Here is a 22,537-nt window from a genome sequence, read left to right as displayed (position 1 = left end):
ATGCCGCTGCCATGGCGACGGGGAGGGCGGGAAGCGCTGAGGCAGCGCCGTGTCACAGCGTGCCGCCCCGCCTTACAAACACCCAGGAAGCCGAACGGTGTCCGCGTTTGTAAAAAGAGCTGCCTTTATTTCAAAAGGTTTTGTAGAAAGCGAATTCTAGATACAGCCTTCTAACAAAATGGCTCCCGGCTACAAGGATGGCACTGATGAGAACAGCCGCACTGACCGAAGCCAGGTGCACAGCTGGATGCGCAGACACGGCTGCACACAGACAGATCATTTTGTGCTTTTTTAACCAAAGCAGCACATGAAGCACACCATACACCCTCATACTCGGATACAAAACACATTGATCCAAAACCTTTCCAGTTTCAAAGCACAGCACTGCAGACTAACCTCCTAACGGACATTTACCAATGTCATTTTACAAAAGTAAGCCCCTTTTCACACATAAACGAGGTCTTAAACTCCCCTGGAAAGGGTAACTCCATATTACTGTTCCAGTGATATTCATCTGCTGAGGAGCAGCTATTCAAGAGAACCAAAAGCACAAAGGAAATAAAAGTTTATGCAACGTGAGCATTTATGTAACCACAGAATTCACACCCTGAACAGGAAGGTGTGTTCTAAGCCATCTTGAAACATATGGCTTTCTTCTTCAGAAGCTGCCCCCATTTCAGTGCCCAGACAGCCACTGAGAGCTCACAGAACACTGAAGTCCTTGAACAGCAGTACTGAGATTCAGACACTGGCAGTGGTCATAACTTCCCTCTACACCAACATGTGATTAAAAACAATCAAAGCTTTCTTGTCTTTGAAAATAATTTGGAGGTTTGAAACTGCAGCAACAAGAATACTTCTAACTTTGCAAAATCTGTATCTTAACAACCTGTAACTTCTGGTTCTAATTACAACGAATAATCAGTGTTTAAAACAGCACAGATTACCAGTAAATACAGTGATTTGTTACTACACAGAAAACATGACTTAAATACTGTAACAAAATAAGCTGTAAGACCACACACAGGTCTCTTTCATATCCCATAAAAAGTGTCATCAATTTCTCAAGTATGTTCCACATCACAGAATCACAGGAGGAGATAATGGTGTGTTTAAGTCGCATTAAGCAGCTAACTTTAATTTCTTCTTCTTAGCTTTCATGACAGGAGGCAGTGATATTTTGAAAGCAGTCCTGAAATAATATAAAAAGGAACTGTCAATTACAACAAACATATTTTCACACCCATTCCTGAAATAAGAAGAAATACTTACTCGCATGTACTGCAAATAGGACTGAAGTTGCAGAATACTGGAAAATAAAAGAATTAGCTGTCACTAAAATAGTTCATTTGAAATGTAGGAAGTTAAACTCATATTTATTAACTTACTTGACAAGCACACAGAGCATACATAACCAATTTCAATGAGATTTCGATGACAGAAACATGCAGCTCTGTAATCAACATGAACAGGAGGTGGAAGCACAAGCTGTGATCTTTGCTCTTGATCAGGGAGAAAAACCCACTATAGAAACAGAAAAAAAAAAAAAAAAAAAAAAAAAAAGTGTGGAAATTGCTGTATTACCGTGCCATTAAAGTCAGAAAGATTTCACATCTGACATAGGAAAAAGCTCATGAACACATACCAACAAATACTGCAGGAGGGATGGCAGGTGGGGCACTTTCAAGTATATACCACCTGTAATGTCACAAGCCTGGAACACAGAGAGAGATCAGATAGTTCAGTCCTAAAAGGAAGGCAACAGTTTCTACTAGTCAAGGAAAAAGAACAAAACAATAACAAATTGTTACAAAATAGAAGGGCACAAAAAGACTGTGAAAAAGAGACAGCATTTTACCATCATAAAATACCCAGACGTTGTCACATAGAAGGGTGTAATACTGTTTCTTTCTCTGGTTTAAAAAAAGTTGAGTGCTTTTAAATACCAAACTATCTGTCATCAAGTATCCATGAATTAAAGTAAATAGCAAATAAGAATAGGAAGCCTGTACCTGTTGTAGAAGGCCTGAATCAGAGTCCAAGACACAAGCATCAATCAAAATACTCTGCAAGTAAAGAGACCCACAAAAAAAAGGAGTTCAGCTAGGAACAATGTAACCTCGTCCATCTCATACACGTTTTACAGCTGCAGGACCACCACAGCAGTAAGAAAGCTCCTTCCCTTGGTCAGAACAAACACCCACATTTCTAACACCTCCCTTCTCATGCATGGCGATAGAAGAACCATCAGCAAAGGCATCCTGTACACAGTACCCGTAGTACAGAAGCTACCATCTACTCTTTCATAGCAATCTCTAATTAGTCCAGCAAACCCTTCATGTTAAGCAGTAGGATCTGACTTTTAAACTTGGTTACCTTTCACTCTGGGCATGACAGTCTTCACTTCAAGGACACTTTAATCAGATCACAGCAATAGCATAAATGAATTTTCTTTCACTCTTTACACACTAATAAAAGATTATATACACACCAAACAGCTTCACCTGTTTCTGTGCTGCAAAGATCACATTCATGAAATTCATATATTGTAATGCACTGTCTTCTGCAGCTTTTATGACCTAAATAAAACAATTGAGACTTGTTAGCCCACATAGCATCGATGCATTTTAAGACTAATAGTAGACTAACAACAAAGCTCTTACCAAAATTCTTGATTTCATTTCCTGATTGGCTGATTATCAAAAAGAAAATAAAAGCACATGAGTACATCCATTCCCTGTAATTGTCCTTACGATGCTATAGTACCTAACATTCCAATTAATCTAAATCCAATTAATCTAACATCCAAAATGATAGATCTACCATCTCAGTCGGTGTCAATGTAAACATCTAATAGTCCCACTGGTACAGAAAACACCAGAAATAAGTGACAAATATCTGTAGAACTTGTTATGAAAGTGGGCCTATTCCATTTATTGTCCAAAAGCAATTAGGTATTGGTCAGAAAAGAAATACTGAAGGCTGTTCATTACCAACTCATCAGTTCAATCAGCCATCTTGAGTTAGAAGGTATATACACATACTTGCTTGTATGCAAATATGCATTTTTTTCTGCCATTGCAATTCAAATACTTGCGGAAGCACTCACAAGGCATTACCTTTCACCTCTTTGCTCATCTTGTTAATATCTACATTAGATGACATTAAGGAATCCACTTTCTTTTCATGGAAGCAACACCAGTATCCATGCAATGAATTCATTACCTCAAACAATACACGCTGTTCAATCCACAGTTATCAGGACAATGTTTCACTTTTGAAAATTATTACAGAATGCACTGATAGTGAGACTGTGTTGAAGCATAATTAGCATAACGAGAAACAGCCTTAAAGAAACAGACAAAAGCTTCTAAAACATCCGTCATCAAAAGGATACAACAAAGTGCTTTAGCAAGAGACCCTGCTAGTAGAGTCTCTGTTTGCTGGCCCATCATGTCAGCTGCAATGCAAATTACAGAAATTACTTTCATATACAAAGACATTCACCAAGCCTGATCTCACCAAGTGCTACAGTTTTATCTTTGCCATACTGGATTAGTGCAGAGCCACAAAAACCCACCTACTGTAAACATATTAAAACTCAAATGATTTTGAATCATTTGAAATGATGAGAAAAATGAAATTCCTACAACTCCTAGAGAATGTTTCGCAATTCCACATTATGAAACCTAGAATTTTCTTTTCCTTACTTTTTGTCATGAGGTCTTTAATCTCTTCTGCAATTGCATCGTTTATCGCTGTTAACAATTCATATTTTCCATCCTTGCTGCCAGAACAATTCAATTCCACAGAATTACCACCATCTCCAAGGAGATCTGCAGAAGCCCAACGCTTCCCAGGGTACAAGAAACGGCTGAAAGAGAGGAAGAACAAAGTACTGTGGTTTGCTTTAAGCCTGTAAGAAAAAAAAAGATGTAAGCTGACCACTCATAAACAGCAATATTTTGAAGTAAAATTTCAAATAATTTTAAAATTTTAGACGTTATTTTGGATACATTAGGCAAGAAAACTTCATGCCCCAAATGGTTCACCGTCCTCCTTTCAAGATACATTTTAAGCCAACTGGCAAACAGGTACCATGCGTTTGTACATAGATTCCGAGACGTGAATTTCAACCAAACAGGAAACTTTTGTCACTTTCGTTGACTCTTCCTTGCTTTGCAAAAGGCACTAAAACAGATCATTTCTCTCCTATGCTATCAGGAGACACAGAAAAATGCTTCAGGCTTTTATAGTGGTGAGAAGCTGCTGTACCTTTCCTGCGTGTGACTGGCTATCACAGCAAGTTTGTTGGTGCGACTCATGAACAGGTGTGAATTTCCCAGCACCATTGCTGCGTCGATACATTTTGACAGGGTGAACTGCCCAAAAAAAAGAACAATTCAGCTGTTAATAATACAGTTAACTAATCCACGTAACTGCAGTTAGAACTTGAAGGCGTAGTTCCCTTTCTAACAGGAAGCATCTAAGGAAAGCTTTGACAGCTGTAGAACCATGGAACGATTTCAGTTGGAAGAGACTCTTCAGTCTCGCACCCTGTTTGTGAATATCTTTCGTATTTCCCACCGCGGTTTCCCCGAGGACTTCCCTGAGAAGCGGCCCCGCCCGCAGCGCCGTCCCAGGACGCACCTCAGCCTCCCCCTGCGCCCGCTTCCCCCACCAGATGGGGTTGGTGTCGATGACGATGACCAGCAGGCTCAGCTCCTCGTCTGCAAAACAGACAGGGGGTCACTGCAGAAGGCCGCGCCCGGAGCCCCGGGGCTGCACTGCGCTCGGCTCCGCCCGGCCCACCCCCACTCCCGGATCCCCCGGCCGCCGCCGCTCACCCGCGCCCATCCCGCCGCCGGCGGCGCGCACCGGTGACGTCACGCGGAGCACTACGTCATCGCAGGGCGCCGCGCGGGGCCGGGCAGGGCGTGGGCGGCCATGAGCACGGACGGTAACGGGGCGCTAGGAGGGAGGCGGGGGGCCGGGTCGAGCCGAGGCTGAGGCGGCCCTTTGCCTTTCAGACCTGATCGAGACCTTCAGGGCGCAGCTGAGGGACGACCCCGACGTCGCCTCGGCGGTGGCCGCCATCCGCGCGCTGCTGGGCTTCCTCCGGCGGGACCGAGGTGGGCGCCGATCTCCCGCGGCCGAACCCGAACCGGGGAGGCCCGACCCTGACAGCGCCGCTCTGTCCGCCCCCCAGGAGAAACCATCCAGGGCCTGCGGAGCAGCCTGCGCGATGCCATCGATACGCTGTCGCGGGTGGACTCGTCGGTGGCCGTCAACTCCGGCGGGGAGCTCTTCCTGCGCTTCATCAGCCTCACCTCGCTGGAGTACTCGGTAAGGCGCGGGCTCCCGCCCAGCTCCGTGCTATAGGGCCGGCCGGCTGCTTCAACACTCGCCGTCCTTTCCAGGACTACTCCAAGTGCAAAGAAATCATGATCGAGCGCGGGGAGATCTTCCTCAGGAAGGTGTCTCTCTCGAGGAACAAAATCGCCAAGCTGTGCCATCCCTTCATCAAAGATGGAGCCGTAAGTAGGCCAGGGCAGCTGCTCACGTCCCGGCGCTGCTGGGAAGGCAGAGGAGGAGGGGGTGAAGCTCACCAACATCCATAGCAGCAATGGAGGAGGGGACAACGTTATTATCCCTGTGCACTCACAGAAGCCGTGGCTTTATTTCTCTAAGGGCTCGTCTCCTCCCCTCCTTTTGTTTCCATGCAATGCATTGCCTGTGCTCCACCTGTGCTGAGACATCGCAACATGCAGTTACCATTTAATGTACTGAATTGTTGCCCTTTAGTAGCATCAGGACTGCCATATCAAGCCCATCTCTCAGAGTGGTTTCCTCTCCTACAATCTCTAGAATACAAGCAACATCATAGAATTATAGAATCACTTCAGTTGGAAGAGATTCTTAAATCTCATATAGTCCAACTGCCCGCAGTGCACAGGGACACCCACAGCTCCATCAGTGCTCACAGCCCCGTCCCCTGACCATGGCTGGCTGCAGGGATGGAGCACCACCACCCCTCTGGACACCTGGTGCCAGTGCTTCCCTACCCTTATCATAACTAACTTTTTTCTTATATCCAATCTAAACTGTCCCTCTTTTAGTCTGAGACCATAACATCATATGTTAGATATTAATTAACATCGACACAAGTAAAAGTAAAAATCCTGACACCCCTAACTGCAATAAATGTTTTAAAGCTCAGCAAGAAGTAATATTTTATCTTTTTTGACAGAGGATTTTGACACATGCCTACTCAAGAGTGGTCCTCAGAGTGCTAGAAGCAGCTGTTGAGTCAAAGAAGCGATTCAGCGTTTATGTTACTGAATCACAGCCAGACCAAGCAGGGCAAGTATTCATTAACTTGTGTTTGATCTTGGTTAAGAGGATAAGCTATAGCTAGCATCAAATCTGTCATAACTTAAAAGCTGCTAGCCTTGTAGGAACACAGGACCTCATGGGTTTCATTCGTTCAGACATTATTTTTCTAGCACCATCTTCAAAGAAAGACTTCTAAGCTTCATATTTGTTTTTTAATAGGCAAAAAATGGCAAAGGCCCTGAGGAAACTGAACATTCCTGTGACTGTGATATTGGATGCTGCAGTTGGGTAAGCCTGATCATTAAATCTTAATGTTGTTCATCCCAACTTTATTTTAACATTGTTACATTTCAGTTCCATAGAAGATTATTCTAAATAGTTGTCATAGTCATCAAACAAGCTAAGCAAGTTACACCTTTAGGTGCATAATTAACCAAATACACCTGCTGCAAAGCCTGTACTTTGATGTTTGCCTATTAGGCCTGACTCCATCAACCCAAGTGTAGAACTTGGGGATATGTGGAGAAGGAGCTGCTGTACTAAAGAAAGCTACTTTGATTTCTCTACTTTATAAATGTTGTGTTTGTTTTTAAGCTAAATTATAGCATATTTTGTCATGTACTGGCTACAATTGATGAATTTCTCCCAGCACTTACACAGTTGTCAATGTCAGACATGGCTTGTGCCATTCTTGCTGAGCAAGCAGGTGAAGGCTCATTCTAAGGATGTCTAACACCACAGCCCTACTTAGCTAACAGCAGCTAAAACTACTTTAGAAAAGTGAGAGACTGTTTGAGTTCCTTATCTCTGTTCTGTTCCATGAGTCATATTATTTACTAAGACTTGGATTTTTTCCCCTCCTTCAACAGCTACATTATGGAGAAAGTGGACCTGGTCTTAGTTGGTGCTGAAGGTGTAGTTGAAAGTGGAGGCATTATTAACAAGGTAAAAGAGAATGCATTACATCAGTCTGTAAACTCTATTAAAACTTTCTTGGATATCAATCAGTGAAAGTGTTATCATTGGAAATGTGGCAATATTAAGTCAAACTAGCACTGAATCTGCGTGTTATTTTTTGTGTCTCCACAGATTGGCACCAATCAGATTGCTGTGTGTGCCAAAGCTCAGAATAAGCCATTTTATGTGGTAGCAGAAAGTTTCAAGTTTGTAAGACTTTTCCCCCTCAACCAGCAGGATGTCCCAGATAAGTTTAAGGTAAGAGAAATACAGGTTGCTTCCTGGCAAACTGAGATCCACTTACATGCCTGTGAGTAATTTTCTTCTAAGCACGTCTTCGTTTATTTGGCTCTCTCTACTGTAGTTAACTTGACACACAGTACAGAGTTGCTCCACGTTCAGCTCAAACGTCCACAGTTTGTCCTAATGCTCTCATTGAGTTACTAAAGCAGTTCCTTTGGGGCACAGCAGTAGCTGCAGGCAAGAAACAGCTACATCAAGACACTTCAGCACTATAAGTTGTATGGTGGATAGAAGGTAAAACACTCGAGACCAAGGTGGCAGTGTGTGCCTCATTTAGAGCAGCTGACTTCCTTCCATTTTACCACAAATATCTGCTCAGGATTACAGTACTGCCCCTGCCCAAGAGAGGTTTTAGCTCACAACTGTGTCTCATTAATGGTCTCATTTCCTTCTAGTACAAAGCAGACACTCTGAAAACAAGTCAGAATCTAACAGAGGAACATCCCTGGATTGACTACACATCACCATCACTCATTACATTACTGTTTACAGACCTCGGTGTGTTAACTCCATCAGCTGTCAGTGATGAACTCATTAAGCTCTATCTGTAACATGAGGACATGCTGTGCAATGTACCATCTTTGATGACTTCACAGCTGTAAGAGCCTGGCAGGTGATGAAGTGGGCTGGACGTGGTAAGGAGACAGCATTACAAGGATTCATGTCATTACTGGCCTTCTTCAGCTTAAGGCATTACCTGGGGGTGGATCGATGTTCAGAAACGAAAAATCCAAGTTGCTACAGCTTCTGAATACCTTCAATGAATTTTCTGAAAGATGGGCCAAGTACTGCAGTACTGAAAAATAAAGTAACTTATGGTGTTTGCAGCCTCATTCGGAGCTGTGCTGTCACTCACTGATCTGTGAACAAAAAAAAACCCTGAAATAAATGCTCCAAAAGAAAGCTGTAGCTCCAGCCAAATCATACAAGGGCAGTGCTTTTAGCTTTGTTCTTAACTGTGCTTATGGAAACCAGGTTTCTTTACGAAGAAATTAAATCTGTTCTGTTCTCTGCATCATTATTTTGTTATAAAAATACAGTTTTATTGAAACAAGGAGTATCTTAATGTAAAAGTCCAGTTGGAATAAACGTCAACCTTCAGTCTCAGTTAGCAGCAGCTTCTTCTTTGAATTTACTCTGGCTACCTGTTAGCCTCTTCTCAAATTCTTCTTCACTTATTTTCCCCTTTTTTAATCTCTTCAAGAGTCTCGTGTCATTCAGCAGCTCTTCCATGTCCTCATCTTCCATATCAGAGCCCTGTTAGCCATTGAAGTACAACAGATTACACACAACACCAAAAGGCTTCATTTCTATGTAGCTGAACACAACAGAATTTTACAACGTTTTTTTGCCAGCAGCATCCAAGCAGGAAATTACACTCAATTTCTACAACCAATCTATCAAATAGCCTTATTAAGATACAAAAATAAAAGCAACAACAAATAAGAACTGTCCAGTGAAGTAAATGCTGTATCCCTTACAATCCATGCAGCCTATGAGCCTATGCTGCCAGCAATTCACCATGAGTGATGAGAAACTGCTTCAACATTTGGCTTTAAAAAGCTTTTTTTTTGTGCTTTGCCTGTCAAGGACCTGGAAGGTTTCTTTTCAGTAAGTAATTCTGCAGTGCATCTCGCTCCTGTCACACTGAAATCCCACTGCTCTGCCTTGTGGCAGTTCACACCTATGCTAAAGCAAGGACGTGCACTTTAATAAGATGGGCACTGTTTACCTCTTCACGCTTCCTTTTAGCTGTTATTTTCCTCTTCTTCTCCCTTTTGGCTTTCTGCTTTGACCAGGATTTGTTTTTTATGAATTTCTTTTTTCCTCCACTTTCTTCTCTTTCCTTTCTTTGTTGCTCTAGTTGCTTTTGCCTCTGTTTTTCTCTATTTTTATCCTTAAATGGAATGGAGTCTGTATTAACAGTGACTGGAGTAAAGTCTGGAAAACATTTTCCTCTTAGCTCAGGCATCTTTGGCATCTTTAACAAGGCAAAACCTTTAGCAAGACTAGCAAAGTCCAGATCTGTTAAGATAAGGATTATAAAGTCAGTTTTCTGCTGGATAAAAAGTTAACTTACAGAGTCACAGGAAAAAAGATTATCCTGAAATTTGTATTTAATAGCAGTAACAACCTTAGGTCACATTTATGCTCAGGTTCGTTTCAGTCACTCTTGCTAATTAAACATTTTCTCTGAAAACGATGAGAAATTGCTTAAGCAAATAAGAATTCTGTCACAACTGGATACTGCAGAAAGTACCTCTGAGAACAGAAATGGGTGGTTGTAGCTTCAGGATAATATTCATGGCTTTTTTTGCCAAACCAAATATTGCCTTCTGGAGAACAGAAAAAGATCCCCAGCTCCTGCTGGGAGTTACCTTTCATTCGGAAGATCAGATTGCATTCATGCTTGGCGTAAGCCTGGATGTAAGAGACAAAGGCTTTCATCCCTTTCTCAAACACTGCCCTGTCAGCGAGAGCCATAGACTTCAGTTTTGGAAGAAGATCTAACACATCTCTCTGTGGTTTCATTTCCTGCATGGGACACTGAAAACAAAAAAAGAAACGCAAAAAGAAAGGCAAAGTTGAGTTGAATGACTTGAAATGTGCTATGAAGCTTCAAACTCATTTCTTCTCCAGTTAATCTTCAGTACTTTCTGAGCACCTTTCCCTGCCTTTTACCAGGCTGTTCTATGCACTCAGTAAATGACACAGGCAGCAATCACATTCTAACAACTGAATTTGGTGATTAATAAGCAGCTCTTTTTTTAATTATGCACCTCTGCTAAAACTTTATCAGTGCATATGATCTTAAGCCCAATGAATTCTGACTTCAAAATGCCTGTCATTAAATGTCTGATGAGTGTCTGCTCCATTGCCCTTTTCTGCAGAGGGTTAGAATAAAACTCTACTGACCTTTTGGTTGATTGAGAGAAAGTTAATATAAGATTCTTCCATGGGAAGCAAAAATACAAGTGCACTGCCAACATTTCCAATCCGTGCTGTTCGACCACAGCGATGCACAAAGGCACTGAAACAAAGCAGGGATAATTCAAGGAGAGATGCTTGGTCTGACTTTAAAGCATTAGTGAGCAAAAGGGTAAATCTGGAACTGAACTAATAACTTTAGCTACAGGAAAATTACGACAATAGAAGTAAAAATACATGGAAGAGCTCCCCTCACATGAACTCTCAATGTACCACCCTTAAACAGCTCTGCTCTCTGCACTCATTCACACCTCAGCACGTGACATCTCTACTCTCACACAACCCTTAGAACAGAAAGCCTCTTTGCACAAGTGCAAGTGGCAGCCACCCATTTCACTTCTGCACGTTATGCCCACAAAGCCAATCGACTTCTCCCACATCAGTTATGATAAAAGTTGCCACCTTCTTGTTGGCAGGTCGCTCAGACTTCCAGGCAACAAGGAAATCCTTTTCCACAGCTGTGTGTTCTCAATTTATACCTCAACAGTACAGCAGCACGAGCACAAGCTGGTAAGATCTGAAGTTGTACCTCGCACTGCTGGGTGGGTCATACTGTAAAACCCAGTGTACTTCTGGGATGTCTATGCCACGGGCCATCACGTCAGTGCAGACTAAAATCCCACTAGGAAGAAGAAGAAAAAAACCACTTTTTCACTACCTGTCATTTAAGAAAAGCACACTGTATCAGACACAATTACATCTCTTACTGTTTCTGCTTCTGCCTGGAGTAACTGCTTGGTTCTTACCCTGGGAGCCTTCGAAACTCAGTAAAAATCTTGTTACGCTTGTGTTTCATTTTCCCATGAATGCACATTATTTTCACTTGTTTAATTAAGGATTCCAAAGCCTTCCCATAGTATTCCACACAGGCACACGTGCTGTTGTGACAAAGACAGAAAAAGATTATGCTGTATATTTAATCTGCAGCCGAGTCAGAACAGTCTGAGCCCTTTCAAAAACACCCACTTGTCTATTTTTATTTGAAATATGGACATCACTTTTATGATTAACACATCATCTATAATCTTCACTTTTATAATCTTCTGAAGTTCACGTTCACTGATCATTGCTTCATGTCAGGATTCTATCTCCTTCTATCCTCTTTCCATAAGACAGCTATTAAAATGAACCACATTTAAAACAGCCATGTCCTTATCAACACAGGGCAGCTTTGGAATTTAAGCAATAAAACTCCTTGTTTTCACAATGAAACACTAACACAGAATTACCTGAAAAAGACCAGATGCTTTTCCTGCTTGTGCTGTCGAAGAAAATGCACCAACTGATTAAATTTTTCATCCGCTTTGCATATCTACACAATGCAAAAGAAAATCAGTAAGAAAATGGACTCGATACAAACTGATCTGCCTCCTTTCTTCACACACTGATGTTTGGTCAGGGAGGCACAGCAGTGCAGCAGTTTGGGTCCTGGCCAGCCAAACAAAACAAAGCTGAACTCATACAGCAGACAACTACAGCATTAAGAATTAAGGGCATTTCTCTGCCACGTGGTTGCCAATCTTCAGATAACCTACAAGAGCTTCACATCTTAGAATCTTCTGGTTCGTCTGTTAAACTGACTGTAAGTGGCCATGACTTAAAAACGTGCTGATGGAATCGGGGCAAAGAGAGAAAGAATGCCCACTAGCACAAAGCACAGGGTTCCCACCATGTAATAGTTCTCCAGGCGCGTTGGAGTTTTCTGTGTGTTGGTTGCTGCCACTCCCTTCTCTTTCACCGAGATGCGGACAGGATTCCGGAGCCCTGCTCTCACCAGGTTCTCCACTTCCTGAGTCTGAGTGGCTGAGAACAGACCCGTCCGCCTCTGCTTGGGCAAAAAGGCCAGAATGGCATTTAAACTGCAAGTAAAAACATGCAAGACATAAATGCGCCAAGATTTCCCTCAGAAATAAGTTTATTCACTGAAAGTATGAGCTTGTAGACAAAACAGTTTTTAATCACTAAATGTCAAGCATCTTCTGTTCGAGAATTTGTCAGAGCATTGCAAGTAAGACATCTGTGCTTAATTGTTACAGCATTTTAAGCCAGTGCTGATATTTAAATGATGACATGCTAATATGCATCAGAAAAAAGAATCTTAAACTTTGCGTTCATCAAGCAAGCACTCTCCCCTGATTCCTTTCCCTTTACAGCAATTGCTTTATACAGGCTACGGAGCAAAGAGAGGCCAAAGAACAATACAGTGTTCATTTAATGATGAATTCATTTAAAACTTCAGATGCATAATGAAAGCTTCTTATTTAAATATTAAATACCTTGATTCAAAGCCCATATCGAGAAGCCTGTCAGCTTCATCCAATACCAACACGTCCAGAGACTTCACACAGCTTGCTAGATCCAGCCCATCTGCTTTTCTTCTGAACAGATCCTCCAGCCGACCTGGTGTAGCTACAATGATGTTCCCCCTGTTTGCAACACACAGCAGTTTTGTAACCACACAGGTAATGCCTTTGGTGGAGCAACACCAAACAACGACCACAGCACAAACCTGCACTCAAAATGAATGCATTCGTCAATAGAAGAATTTCAGCATGCTGCTTGCAAGTGTATTTATATTTCAGGGCCTTTCAGTCATGCTGATGGGAGGAAAAAGCCCTTGTGTGCAAGCTCACCACTTGTGGTAATAACAGTTTAGAAGATAATTAACGACTATTGAAAGCAACTATCGGCTAGAAGAAACATTTCATACTCCTGTGCAAAAAGACAGAGGTAAAGAAAATGGCTTCAAAGTTTCCCCATGAGTATCAGCACCAAATCGTTCCAATTATTCAGCACAGACTCAACCACACCAGAGTCCACTGCTGACAGAAACTTACATGAAGGAACTGAATTATTCAGCTTTCAACTCGCCATGCAGTGCATGGCTCTCTACCCGCACAGCACGGAAATGGGATTGATTTCACACACCATCCTCACTTCTTATCTCACTGCAATCTGGTTATGGTGCATTTTACTGCAGTGAATTAAACCACAACTTCTTTAGTGTGTACCCAACATATTTATGCAGTATCATCAAACAGCAGCACCAGCAAAACCAGAGCCATAATTTGTGTATTCTAATGACAAGGAAAAAAACACAACAGCAAGGCACTGGAACAGTTACAACCAACTTACCCATGTTCTTTAAACTTTTCAACATCTTCCATGGGATTCCTACCACCAATTAAAAGAATCTGACTAAAACAACAGAACAGAAAGGTTTAGGACATCTTTAAATTCTGTGACCTTATGAATGACAGAAGTCCAAAGAAAAAGGAACTGTGGTCGTGAAAAGCTTGAGGTTCACTCACCTAAACCTGGGGAAATGTTTTGTGAAGTGTGCCAACACCTCATCAATTTGAATTGCTAATTCTCTCGTTGGTGTGATGATTATAGCTCCAACCTGCAAGCAAAAGGAACTTATGGAAAATAGCAGAGGGAAGATTGTTGCAAAGCTGTCACTGGTAAGGTAAGGGAATGTGAGGCATGTTTATGACCCTGGCTTTAGGCAAAACATTCCCAGCAGAATCTTTTAAAAGACTTGTGAAAGAACTGCTATACCAATATGCAAAATGGTCAAGAAGTAGCAGCTGATATCAATATTTAATCAAGAAAAGTGGCACAAGTACCTTACAACCTATTCAAAGTCAACAGATGCAAAAAGCACTCAAAGACTCTTGCTTGCCATACATTCTCTTATTTGATATTCTGAGATACTTTTCTAATAGCTCAGAACAAGTTAGATCATTCAAATAAAAACCTGTAAGTGCACAGAAAGCGCCCCAGTATTTATTCTTGTTGTTACCACTACACCAAAGGGTCACTTCATGACTTAGTGGTGCTTCTACCGAGGTCCTCAATCTTACTGGTATATCACAAAAACACATTCAAACTGCACAACTTCACCTTACCTGCATTTTCTTTAGCTTTTCTTCCCGTCTGAGAAGAATTTCTAGTATGGGAATCACAAACGCCAAGGTTTTGCCACTGCCCGTTACCTGGGAGAGGGAAACAGAGTCAGCTCCCCCAGCTCCACAGAGCAAGAAAACCGACCCGAGCGGATGACACCCACCGCTTCCGCAGCGACGTCTTTGTTACTCATGAAGAGCGGGATGGTCGCAGACTGAGGAAAGAAAACAGAAAAGCAGCGCACGAACAGATTAATCGTTACGTGGCAGAGGCTCGGTTCCCCAGGAGCACAGAGCTGCCCCGCGTTATCCAAGCAGCGGCTCTGCTAGAAAAACCCGGCGCAGCGCCAGCCCCGCCCGGATTCTCCTTCCTCGGGCTTCCCGCCCGCACAGCCGCCCCCTCACCTGCACCGGAGTCATGCGGTCGAAGCCGAGCTCCTGCAGCGCCCGCAGCACGGCCGGGCTCAGCGCCACGGGCAGCGCGGACCAACCGCCCTCGGTCACCGCCTCCATCTCGGCGAGCCGAGCGCACCGCCGGAACTCGTCCCCCACTTCCGGCTGCGGCGGTGACGGCCGGAAACACGCACTGCAGCGCTTTGGTTCCGCCAGAAGGGAAGTTCCGCCGCCTCCCCCGGGAGCCTCCACCGCGAGCACCGACCCGCAGAGCGCCAACAATCCGAGTTTTATAGCACGGGAACCGTCAGACCGCTTCTGTGAGCCCTACGGAAGCACTGTACACCCAACGGCACAGCGAGCAGCACCCAGCACGGAAGAACCATAACTTCTTCTACCTGCCCACAACACCGGGTCACAGCTGGATGAATTCTGGACACCCAGGGATGTTGATAAAAACGTTTAAAAAAAAAAAAAAAAAAAAAAAAAACCTTTAGAGTGCAAAGCAGCACCTCCAGCACCTCCTGCAAAGCATCAGAAAAAATAAATACAGCGTGGTGTTTGGTTATCTTTTTCTTTTTTTAAGAATTTGTTTATTTATTGAACCTGGGTCATATTTAGATTCACAAGCAATTTTAAATGTACATCTTATAATTCAATTTAAGTGTTTTTTTTTACACAAAAATATTGGCACACAACAGTTGCCATAAGGCGTAACACCACCTTGCTAAGGAACTGCTGCCAGTGTTTGCCCAAGGTTGCAAAATCTTTACCTGGAACATGAAAACCTGTAACAAATTTTAAATTAATTGTACAAAACTGCTGTGTGTAACTTGTAGAGGCTCCCCCCTGGAAAAGGTCCCACCCCACCCCAAAAATGATTACAACTAATGTACATCAGTCACAACAGAATCCTGGCTCAGCACCCACACCAGACGCATCTTTAATTTTTAAACCAATCATCAGATACCAAGGAAAGTAACTTTATACAAAAACAAATCTACACGTGCCTGAAAAAGAAAACACACCAGTACTTAGCATTATGCTAACTGTGACCAGAAAATGGCAGACTGCCACTTAACTTAAATACAAGGGCTGCATAGCATTGCAATAAACCCCAGAACTGTTAACCCTTTGGCATCAGGAATCCAGATGTCCTGAACACCGCTGCACTCTGCAGGAGCAGCAACAGCCTCAGCTTTGGAGCTGCACGAACCAAAGGGTTAACTGCTGTTTGCCAAGACACTGCACACAATGGGCTCTGATTTAAAACCTGAAAGAGACTAAAAACCGCGTGATGAACATTTGGTAGAGGATCTATTTTGATACTGGTTATTTCGTTAAAAACCTCCATGGATAAGTTGGTGCAATCAGGAGAGTTACTGAACACTTCCTTTTAAATTTTAATCAGGTACGTATACTAGATCAGAAGTTGTCAGATCTACTCGTTATCAAAGTTCCAATCGCTCCTCCTTGGCAGTTTGCAGAAGTGAAGAAGGGATTCCTTCAATTTCGTAACACTTCCTGCAGGGTTCATGATGCGAGAAATGCAACAGTCACATCAGGGCCTTGTACCGCTTCCCTAGATAGAACTGCAAGTACTTATGGAAACAGAACGTTAGAAAAGACACAGACATTGCTTGTTACTACAGTTGAATTACAGCATTTGCAGCTTGCTTGGATCTTGCTTAGCATACAGACTAGGCAGGTTTAAGTGAAAAGAAAAAAAGAACAGGCCAAATAAGTGATGAGATTTCAGCATAGCTTTTGCTACAGAAGATATATAAAAACAATTCATTTTTAACTAGGAAGGAACGTAAGCAAATAAGTTTTACAGTTCAGTAAAGAGGGTTTCGAAACTTAGTGACTCTTTTTTTTTGTGACCAGGATGTTTGGTAGACAGTGAACTGAAATCCAGGACCAGGTACAGTACTCTTAAACAACTCTTCGGACTTCAAAAAACCTCTTCAGATAGTAGATTTGTCCCAGTGTCATGGCAACTAGTACAAGAGCTTCAAAGAATGACCAAAGGACCACTCTGCTGTTTGTGTTGTCATTAACTGTTGAGGAAAAGAAAAAAAAAAAAAGGAACAAAGAATTTAAAACAAACTTATATCTCCATCATGAGATATTTTGTCACAGGATCCAAAGAATTGCATATAAGCCTTACAGTGACATCACTGGTATTTGTATCACGGCTGTACAAGGCTTCCAGGCACTGAACTGAGAACCTGCACAGCCTGAAGCAAGCTGTGCAAACAGATGTTCATCTCACCTCTGCACACACACTGCAACGTCCTGCTGTGCTTTTTCTGTATTTTGCATAACAATCTTCATTACATGAGAGACAAAATGTAGAGACTGCAAGTGTTGATCATACTGGGTCTGACTGGGTCAGGATTTGTTCTGAATTCTTTTTAGTAATTGAAATAGTTCTATAGACTTAGAAATAAATCTTAAAAAAAAAAAAGGCATTTAAGTCAAAAGACACCTACTTGCTCTATGTATTCTCTCACGAACTTCCATGTACTCCTGTTCATGCTTTACAGCTGTCATGGCCACTGCTAACTCGTTAATCATCTCTTCTAGCTTGTTCTGATGAGCTGCAGAATAATTTCAAAAGCATCAGAAAGTTATTTACTCAAAAACCCATTTTGTTAAGCATATGAACAGTTGTAATCAACTTCCCATCACAGAGGGAGTTCTGAAAAATGCAGTCTGGACAATGAAAACTTTCTATCCTTACAGCAAAATAGTTTTGTTGTCTCGTTGCCACTTTTCATAGCACGTCACTGGCATTTACTGAGTGGGAAAACACCTCTCACCACATCCAACTAGATGACAGCTGGCACCCAATTTAGTCAGTGCAGACCACTTCTATCCAAGATGGGCACACGACTCCAGAAAAACAGAACGTAACAATACATGAGATCATTACCACACTGTTACCCACTTTGCAAGTACGTTCCAATATCCTCCAAGCAAATTATCTTAACATAACAGCTTTTTTTCTAGTAGTTAAGTTTGCAAAAAGAGAACAACTGAGAATTTAGCTTAAGATCATGATGCTGGCAAAACGAGATGACTGTCTGAAGCAACGTATCACATCTTGTGCCTCCCTGCTTAGCTGTAGCACAGCATTCAGCACAAACAATGCCAAAGGGAAACAGCAAATGGCAGGAACTGGCCTCAGGTTCTGGTATGTCATGAAAGCAGAAGAGTAAGAAAATGAACTAACGATAACAGCAAATTAGCTTGAGACAATTCAGCACATCGAAGGAACAGAGATCCAAGATTTAGTGATTTGTCAACCACAGGATCCTTTCAATACCTTCATGCTCAAAGAACTGCCCACTAACAAAAGTTATGAATTATGCAAGTAATTTTCAGAGTTTTCTAGCACCAAGAGAAGTTTGAGCAATCATTCCACAGACACACTCCAGGCAAACATCTCTTGAAGGGATATATTGGATTTTGAAGCTACCTAATATTATTTCTTTATAAATTCACGTTCTGAAAGCAAACCTATTAAAAATATACACATTTGGGTAACAGACAAAAAAGATGGCCAGAGAATAGCACTCATACAAGTCCTAACTGGAGTTTAAGTAGATGTCAAAACTACACTCACTTTGCTAACATAAATCTCTTCTTTCACAGCTGGTCACTGCCATACGTACAGTTTATTGGAGAAGAAATTAGCCTCAGGTATTGTTTAAGCTCATTTAAAAAAAAAACACAGGGAAAAGTGTTTATCTTAAAATTTAAAGCTCTATTAATATTCCTTAGATTGATGCTTACGATGTCTTTTCACATTCAATAAGATTTAACTGAGATTTAAAAAAAAAAAATCAAGTTAAGAGTTTGTTAAATTTCACCAAGAGGTAACAATCAATTCACACAATTATTTACTCACTAAAATTAAAAAAAAAAAACAACAAAAACAACTTTCTTTGTAGCTTCAGTTAGTGATTTCTAAAGAAAACTTTACAACTTGTTACCCAAACACTTAATTTACAGCAAATGGCAACTTTCCAGTTTTCTCCTCTCGTAACACGTTTGCTAATTCATATCCTAGGTGGAATTTGTTGCTTCCAAAAGCCTCAATTATCCAACATTCACTTTAGTAAGTAAATATAGTTTAATGCTCCTGGATGCCCATTGTTTTAGTTCAATTCCACCTAAAACATCTAATCAAGCCTTCTGTTAGCCACAAGTAATGACCTGAAGACAAAGTGTCAAGGCCAGTTTGAGGACCTGATCCCAAGAGCTGCTAAGTATTTCAACCTCTCGATGGAAGCTTGCAGTGCTCAGCATTGCTCAGAATCAGACCTTTGATGTAGTTTATTAAAGACATTCTCATGCTACAAACAAACATTACAGAGAAAAAGCAAACGTTAGCTGTTAGTGAATAAACATATGCAAAAGACAAGATGCTAATGAGCTTTCAAAAAGCAGTACACATACCATCCCAGGTATCTCCACCACCTAGAGAAAAGTGTAAGAGATGAACACAAGTACAGGACAAAAGGCTGCAGATAAAACAGTAACTTACATGGCCACGAGAAAATATTGTTTCATTAGCACATTTACCAAAGAGCTCAACTAATGCATATGGCAATCTACATACTGCTGAGCAAACTAGAAATCAGAGAAAGAAACCGATGAAAAGACTAAAAGATGAAAGCACTCGTTTCTGCAGACGGCCAAGTGATGCCCTGGTGATTTTGCATTAAGTTGTGCCACGAGGTCTAAAAACATCCATATCCATTTTAGCTGTGCAAGAGAACAGCCAACTAGACCGCCTGAAGAAACAGGAATTCTGAGAATCCTAGTCACATTCACAAGTCATGCATGTAGGTAAAAGCTCCCGAAAGAGAGCCTTCTTCTTAGGAGTCTTTCTCACCTTCTGTCTCCATATCTTGCCCCTTTGGAGCTTCCCCAATATCAATTGTGAACATCACTATCTTGGGAGTCATGGTGGACATTCTGTTACTAAAACAAAACTTGTAAGTTCCATCCATGTGGGCAGCAAATGTGTATTTTCCACTGGACTCTCGATCGCCTTTATAAATTCCTTTATTATCAGGCCCTGTAATCTGGACAATGAAAACAAAATATCATTCATTTTATTCAAAATACAGCGTTTTAAAATGCATCAATACCAGTTGGGCGCATATTTTGAAGTCATCCAGTCAGATTTACCCACAGCACCTTTAATCTGACTGATTTGGTGATATTTCTATTTTCCTCGCCACAACTCATAAAGCAGTTCTGTGTTTTCCTGCACAGGAATCTTTAGAGCGCCCTCTCTGTAAAGAAAGCCATATGAAAGCTTTGCTTATTGACTGCCTGTCCTCAAGATAAGAAGCACTCCATAACAAGAGACATAAGCTGCGTACAAGCCTGGCTGTTCCCCAAATTCACAACTGCAGGGGAAACCTTATCTCTGTTGTGTGGAGGGAAACAAAAGGAAATAAAGGACATTCTCACAGTACAACGATGCACAGTTGTGCAGTGCCGCAGCTGCCAGCTCAGACAGAAGCAGGGCACAGTGCTAAGCCATAAGAGTCATGGTGACCTTACATCTTCCAGGACACCAAACCCAGCCACTAAGCTTCCATTACCGACATGCAAATGGAAGCTGGCAGCCTCCTGCTTTTATTTCCTGTATCAGAACTGTGTAACTTTCAACAATTACATCTGATTTCACCAACAGCTCTCATGTTGAAACTATCACCAAACTACCTGCTCCTCGTTAAGATGAAAAGAATGCTCATTTGTTATTCTCCTATCGACTCAACGCTTTACTGAAGAAAAGCACTCACCCACAGCCTGAGCTGGCAATCAACCTGATTAAAGCCGGCAATCAGTCTCGATAAAGTCAGCGTTCATAAGTGGAGGAAGAACGCTCCCAGAACGAGCAACAAACCACTTAATTCTTCCCGCCAACAAACGCTGCACTACGCCAAGACCGCACGGAGCAGGACGCCCCATAAACCCGGAGAGAGGCTCCAGCAGTAGCAGAACGGCTCTCCTCCCGCGGGAGCACCAGCCGTCCCAGCACCCCAAGGAAATGGAGCTCACAGCGATCCCACGGCCCCAGAGCCGGGGGCGGCCAAACGCGGCCCACCCCCCCCAGGTCCCGCCGCCGCCCGGGCCTCCACGCACCGCTTCGCCTTTCCGCACCGCTCTCGGCGCGCAGGGCCCGGTCCCAGGGCTGGGCCCCCACTCAGCACGAGGCCCAAGGTCAGGCGGTCCCGCCTCACCTCTACGTCGATGTCCAGGAAGCCCCCCTCGGCCACCTCAAAGATGAGCCCCATCTTCGTGCCGGACGGCACCCGCTCCAGGAAGCACTCCTCCGCGTGCGCATCGATGCTGACGAAGTAGGCGGCAGCCGGGGCCGCCAGTGCGGCCAGCAGCGCCAGCACCGCCCGCACCGGCGACATGGCGGAGCCCAGGGGCACCGAGCGGCGGGCAGCAGGAAAAGGGGAGGGGGACTTCCGGCTCTCGCCACGCCCCTTCCGGGGCACGGGGCCGCCGCTCATAGGCCGGCGCGGTTCCACTGCCACGTACGGCCCTGCGCTACGGTGGCCGTCAAAGGACTGATGAGGAAGGGACGGCCCGAACCCTGAGGAGAGAGAGGCGCGAAGTAGGAGGCGGAGCCTGTGCTCGAGAGCAACCAATGAGCGAGGAGCAAGTTGCGGCGAGAAGCCAATCAGCGCGAGGAGGGGAGCGCGGGCCTATCAAAATGGAGAAGAGCTGAGGGCGGAGCGGCATTGGATGAGCAGCGGAGGAGGCGTTGCCTGGCAACTGCGCAGCACGGGCTGCGCACTTCTGAAGAGTCGTTGTCTTTGCTGGGTGGGCTGTGCGTGTGGTGCTGCTCAGGCGGTGTGCCTTTTTGCCCTCAGCTGTACGACAGCTGTAATCCAAGTACTCGATTTGTGTGGGTAAAGCACCTTCACCCCGCAGGGTGGGAGCTGCAGTGCTGACATGGCTGTCACGCCCACAGCCACAGCAAACCTTCATCGTGGACTGAGCCCACTGCCTCCAGGGCCTGAGCCGCTGCCTTGGGTTTCCATTGGTCTCCAAGTGATTTCAGTCTTGCCAGTAGCATTCATACATAATGGGGGGAAATTATTTGCTGCTGTATCCTGATGGTGGTATGAACACCTCCTGTACCTCTGACACAGTTCTCACTTTGCAGCCTGTCTGCTCCCCAGAGGTAACACAGAGCACTCTCCAAATACCGTGCTCATTTCTGCTGCCTCTTTTCGTGCTTTCCTAAGTGGCGTTGGCCAGGAATGGATGACTGTGTTGTGACTCATCCCCATGCTCTGCAACTTTGGGCAGTATCTGTGGTGTTCCTTTGGCAAGAAGCTTCATGAACAACAAGCAGACATCATAGGACAGCACTGTTGTTATAAGTTAGGCAGTTGAACATCAAGCTCAGATGTCTGGATGCTTATGACCCAGATCAATGCAGATGAGTGCCTGCTGGCACTAGGATAGAAAACAATTAGAATAGAATCATTTCAGTTGAAAGGGGACCTGAAAGGCAGTCTGCTCCCACTGCTCGCAGTGCATAGGGACACCCACAGCTCCATCAGTGCTCACAGCCCTGTCCCTGACTGTGGCTGACTGCAGGGATG

At 43.4% G+C, this 22,537-nt stretch overlaps 4 protein-coding genes across 7 annotated transcripts; 1 reads left to right on the top strand and 3 right to left on the bottom strand.

Moving 5' to 3' along the window:
• Positions 1 to 106: 106 nt before the first annotated feature.
• Positions 107 to 5,051, bottom strand: GTF2H3 (general transcription factor IIH subunit 3). Of its 2 annotated transcripts, none has more exons than XM_042865595.1 (13): positions 5,033 to 5,051; positions 4,651 to 4,730; positions 4,276 to 4,382; positions 3,711 to 3,874; positions 3,398 to 3,460; positions 3,120 to 3,149; positions 2,664 to 2,692; positions 2,505 to 2,579; positions 2,013 to 2,066; positions 1,646 to 1,714; positions 1,389 to 1,524; positions 1,273 to 1,309; positions 107 to 1,192 (listed from the first exon to the last, which is right to left on the bottom strand). In XM_042865595.1, the coding sequence occupies exons 3-13, from the start codon at positions 4,350 to 4,352 to the stop codon at positions 1,123 to 1,125; spliced, it is 804 nt and encodes a 267-aa protein (XP_042721529.1). In that variant the 5' UTR covers positions 4,353 to 4,382; positions 4,651 to 4,730; positions 5,033 to 5,051; the 3' UTR covers positions 107 to 1,122. The 2 variants fall into 2 exon arrangements, with proteins under 2 accessions (XP_042721529.1, XP_042721530.1); XM_042865596.1 differs by lacking the exon at positions 5,033 to 5,051 and adding an exon at positions 4,848 to 4,893.
• EIF2B1 (eukaryotic translation initiation factor 2B subunit alpha) lies at positions 4,914 to 8,703 on the top strand. Its single transcript, XM_042865594.1, has 9 exons — positions 4,914 to 4,960; positions 5,031 to 5,132; positions 5,210 to 5,346; positions 5,421 to 5,537; positions 6,251 to 6,363; positions 6,556 to 6,624; positions 7,206 to 7,281; positions 7,426 to 7,551; positions 7,992 to 8,703. The coding sequence occupies exons 1-9, from the start codon at positions 4,948 to 4,950 to the stop codon at positions 8,145 to 8,147; spliced, it is 909 nt and encodes a 302-aa protein (XP_042721528.1). The 5' UTR covers positions 4,914 to 4,947; the 3' UTR covers positions 8,148 to 8,703.
• DDX55 (DEAD-box helicase 55) lies at positions 7,609 to 15,020 on the bottom strand. Of its 2 annotated transcripts, XM_042865593.1 has the most exons (16): positions 14,898 to 15,020; positions 14,657 to 14,707; positions 14,496 to 14,582; positions 13,896 to 13,987; positions 13,720 to 13,782; positions 12,861 to 13,010; positions 12,254 to 12,443; positions 11,814 to 11,896; positions 11,331 to 11,462; positions 11,114 to 11,206; positions 10,513 to 10,627; positions 9,975 to 10,143; positions 9,329 to 9,621; positions 8,742 to 8,853; positions 8,294 to 8,456; positions 7,609 to 7,767 (listed from the first exon to the last, which is right to left on the bottom strand). In XM_042865593.1, exons 1-15 carry the CDS (start codon positions 15,003 to 15,005, stop codon positions 8,449 to 8,451), a joined length of 1,746 nt encoding a protein of 581 aa, XP_042721527.1. In that variant the 5' UTR covers positions 15,006 to 15,020; the 3' UTR covers positions 7,609 to 7,767; positions 8,294 to 8,448. The 2 variants fall into 2 exon arrangements, with proteins under 2 accessions (XP_042721527.1, XP_042721525.1); XM_042865591.1 differs by lacking the exons at positions 7,609 to 7,767; positions 8,294 to 8,456 and having other exon boundaries at positions 8,618 to 8,853.
• Positions 15,021 to 15,445: 425 nt separating this feature from the next.
• On the bottom strand, positions 15,446 to 21,448 carry TMED2 (transmembrane p24 trafficking protein 2). Of its 2 annotated transcripts, XM_042866014.1 has the most exons (5): positions 21,155 to 21,448; positions 19,792 to 19,984; positions 19,353 to 19,373; positions 17,381 to 17,488; positions 15,446 to 16,945 (listed from the first exon to the last, which is right to left on the bottom strand). In XM_042866014.1, the coding sequence occupies exons 1-5, from the start codon at positions 21,431 to 21,433 to the stop codon at positions 16,821 to 16,823; spliced, it is 726 nt and encodes a 241-aa protein (XP_042721948.1). In that variant the 5' UTR covers positions 21,434 to 21,448; the 3' UTR covers positions 15,446 to 16,820. The 2 variants fall into 2 exon arrangements, with proteins under 2 accessions (XP_042721948.1, XP_042721949.1); XM_042866015.1 differs by lacking the exon at positions 19,353 to 19,373 and having other exon boundaries at positions 21,155 to 21,370.
• Between the last annotated feature and the right edge of the window lie 1,089 nt (positions 21,449 to 22,537).

Source organism: Lagopus leucura, unplaced genomic scaffold (genome assembly GCF_019238085.1).
Source record: "Lagopus leucura isolate 7727_CA_CO unplaced genomic scaffold, USGS_WTPT01 Super-Scaffold_806, whole genome shotgun sequence".
Classification (NCBI taxonomy): Eukaryota; Metazoa; Chordata; class Aves; order Galliformes; family Phasianidae; genus Lagopus; species Lagopus leucura.
The sequence above is the reverse complement of the archived record's forward strand: the minus strand, read 5'-3'. Positions and strand labels throughout refer to the sequence as shown.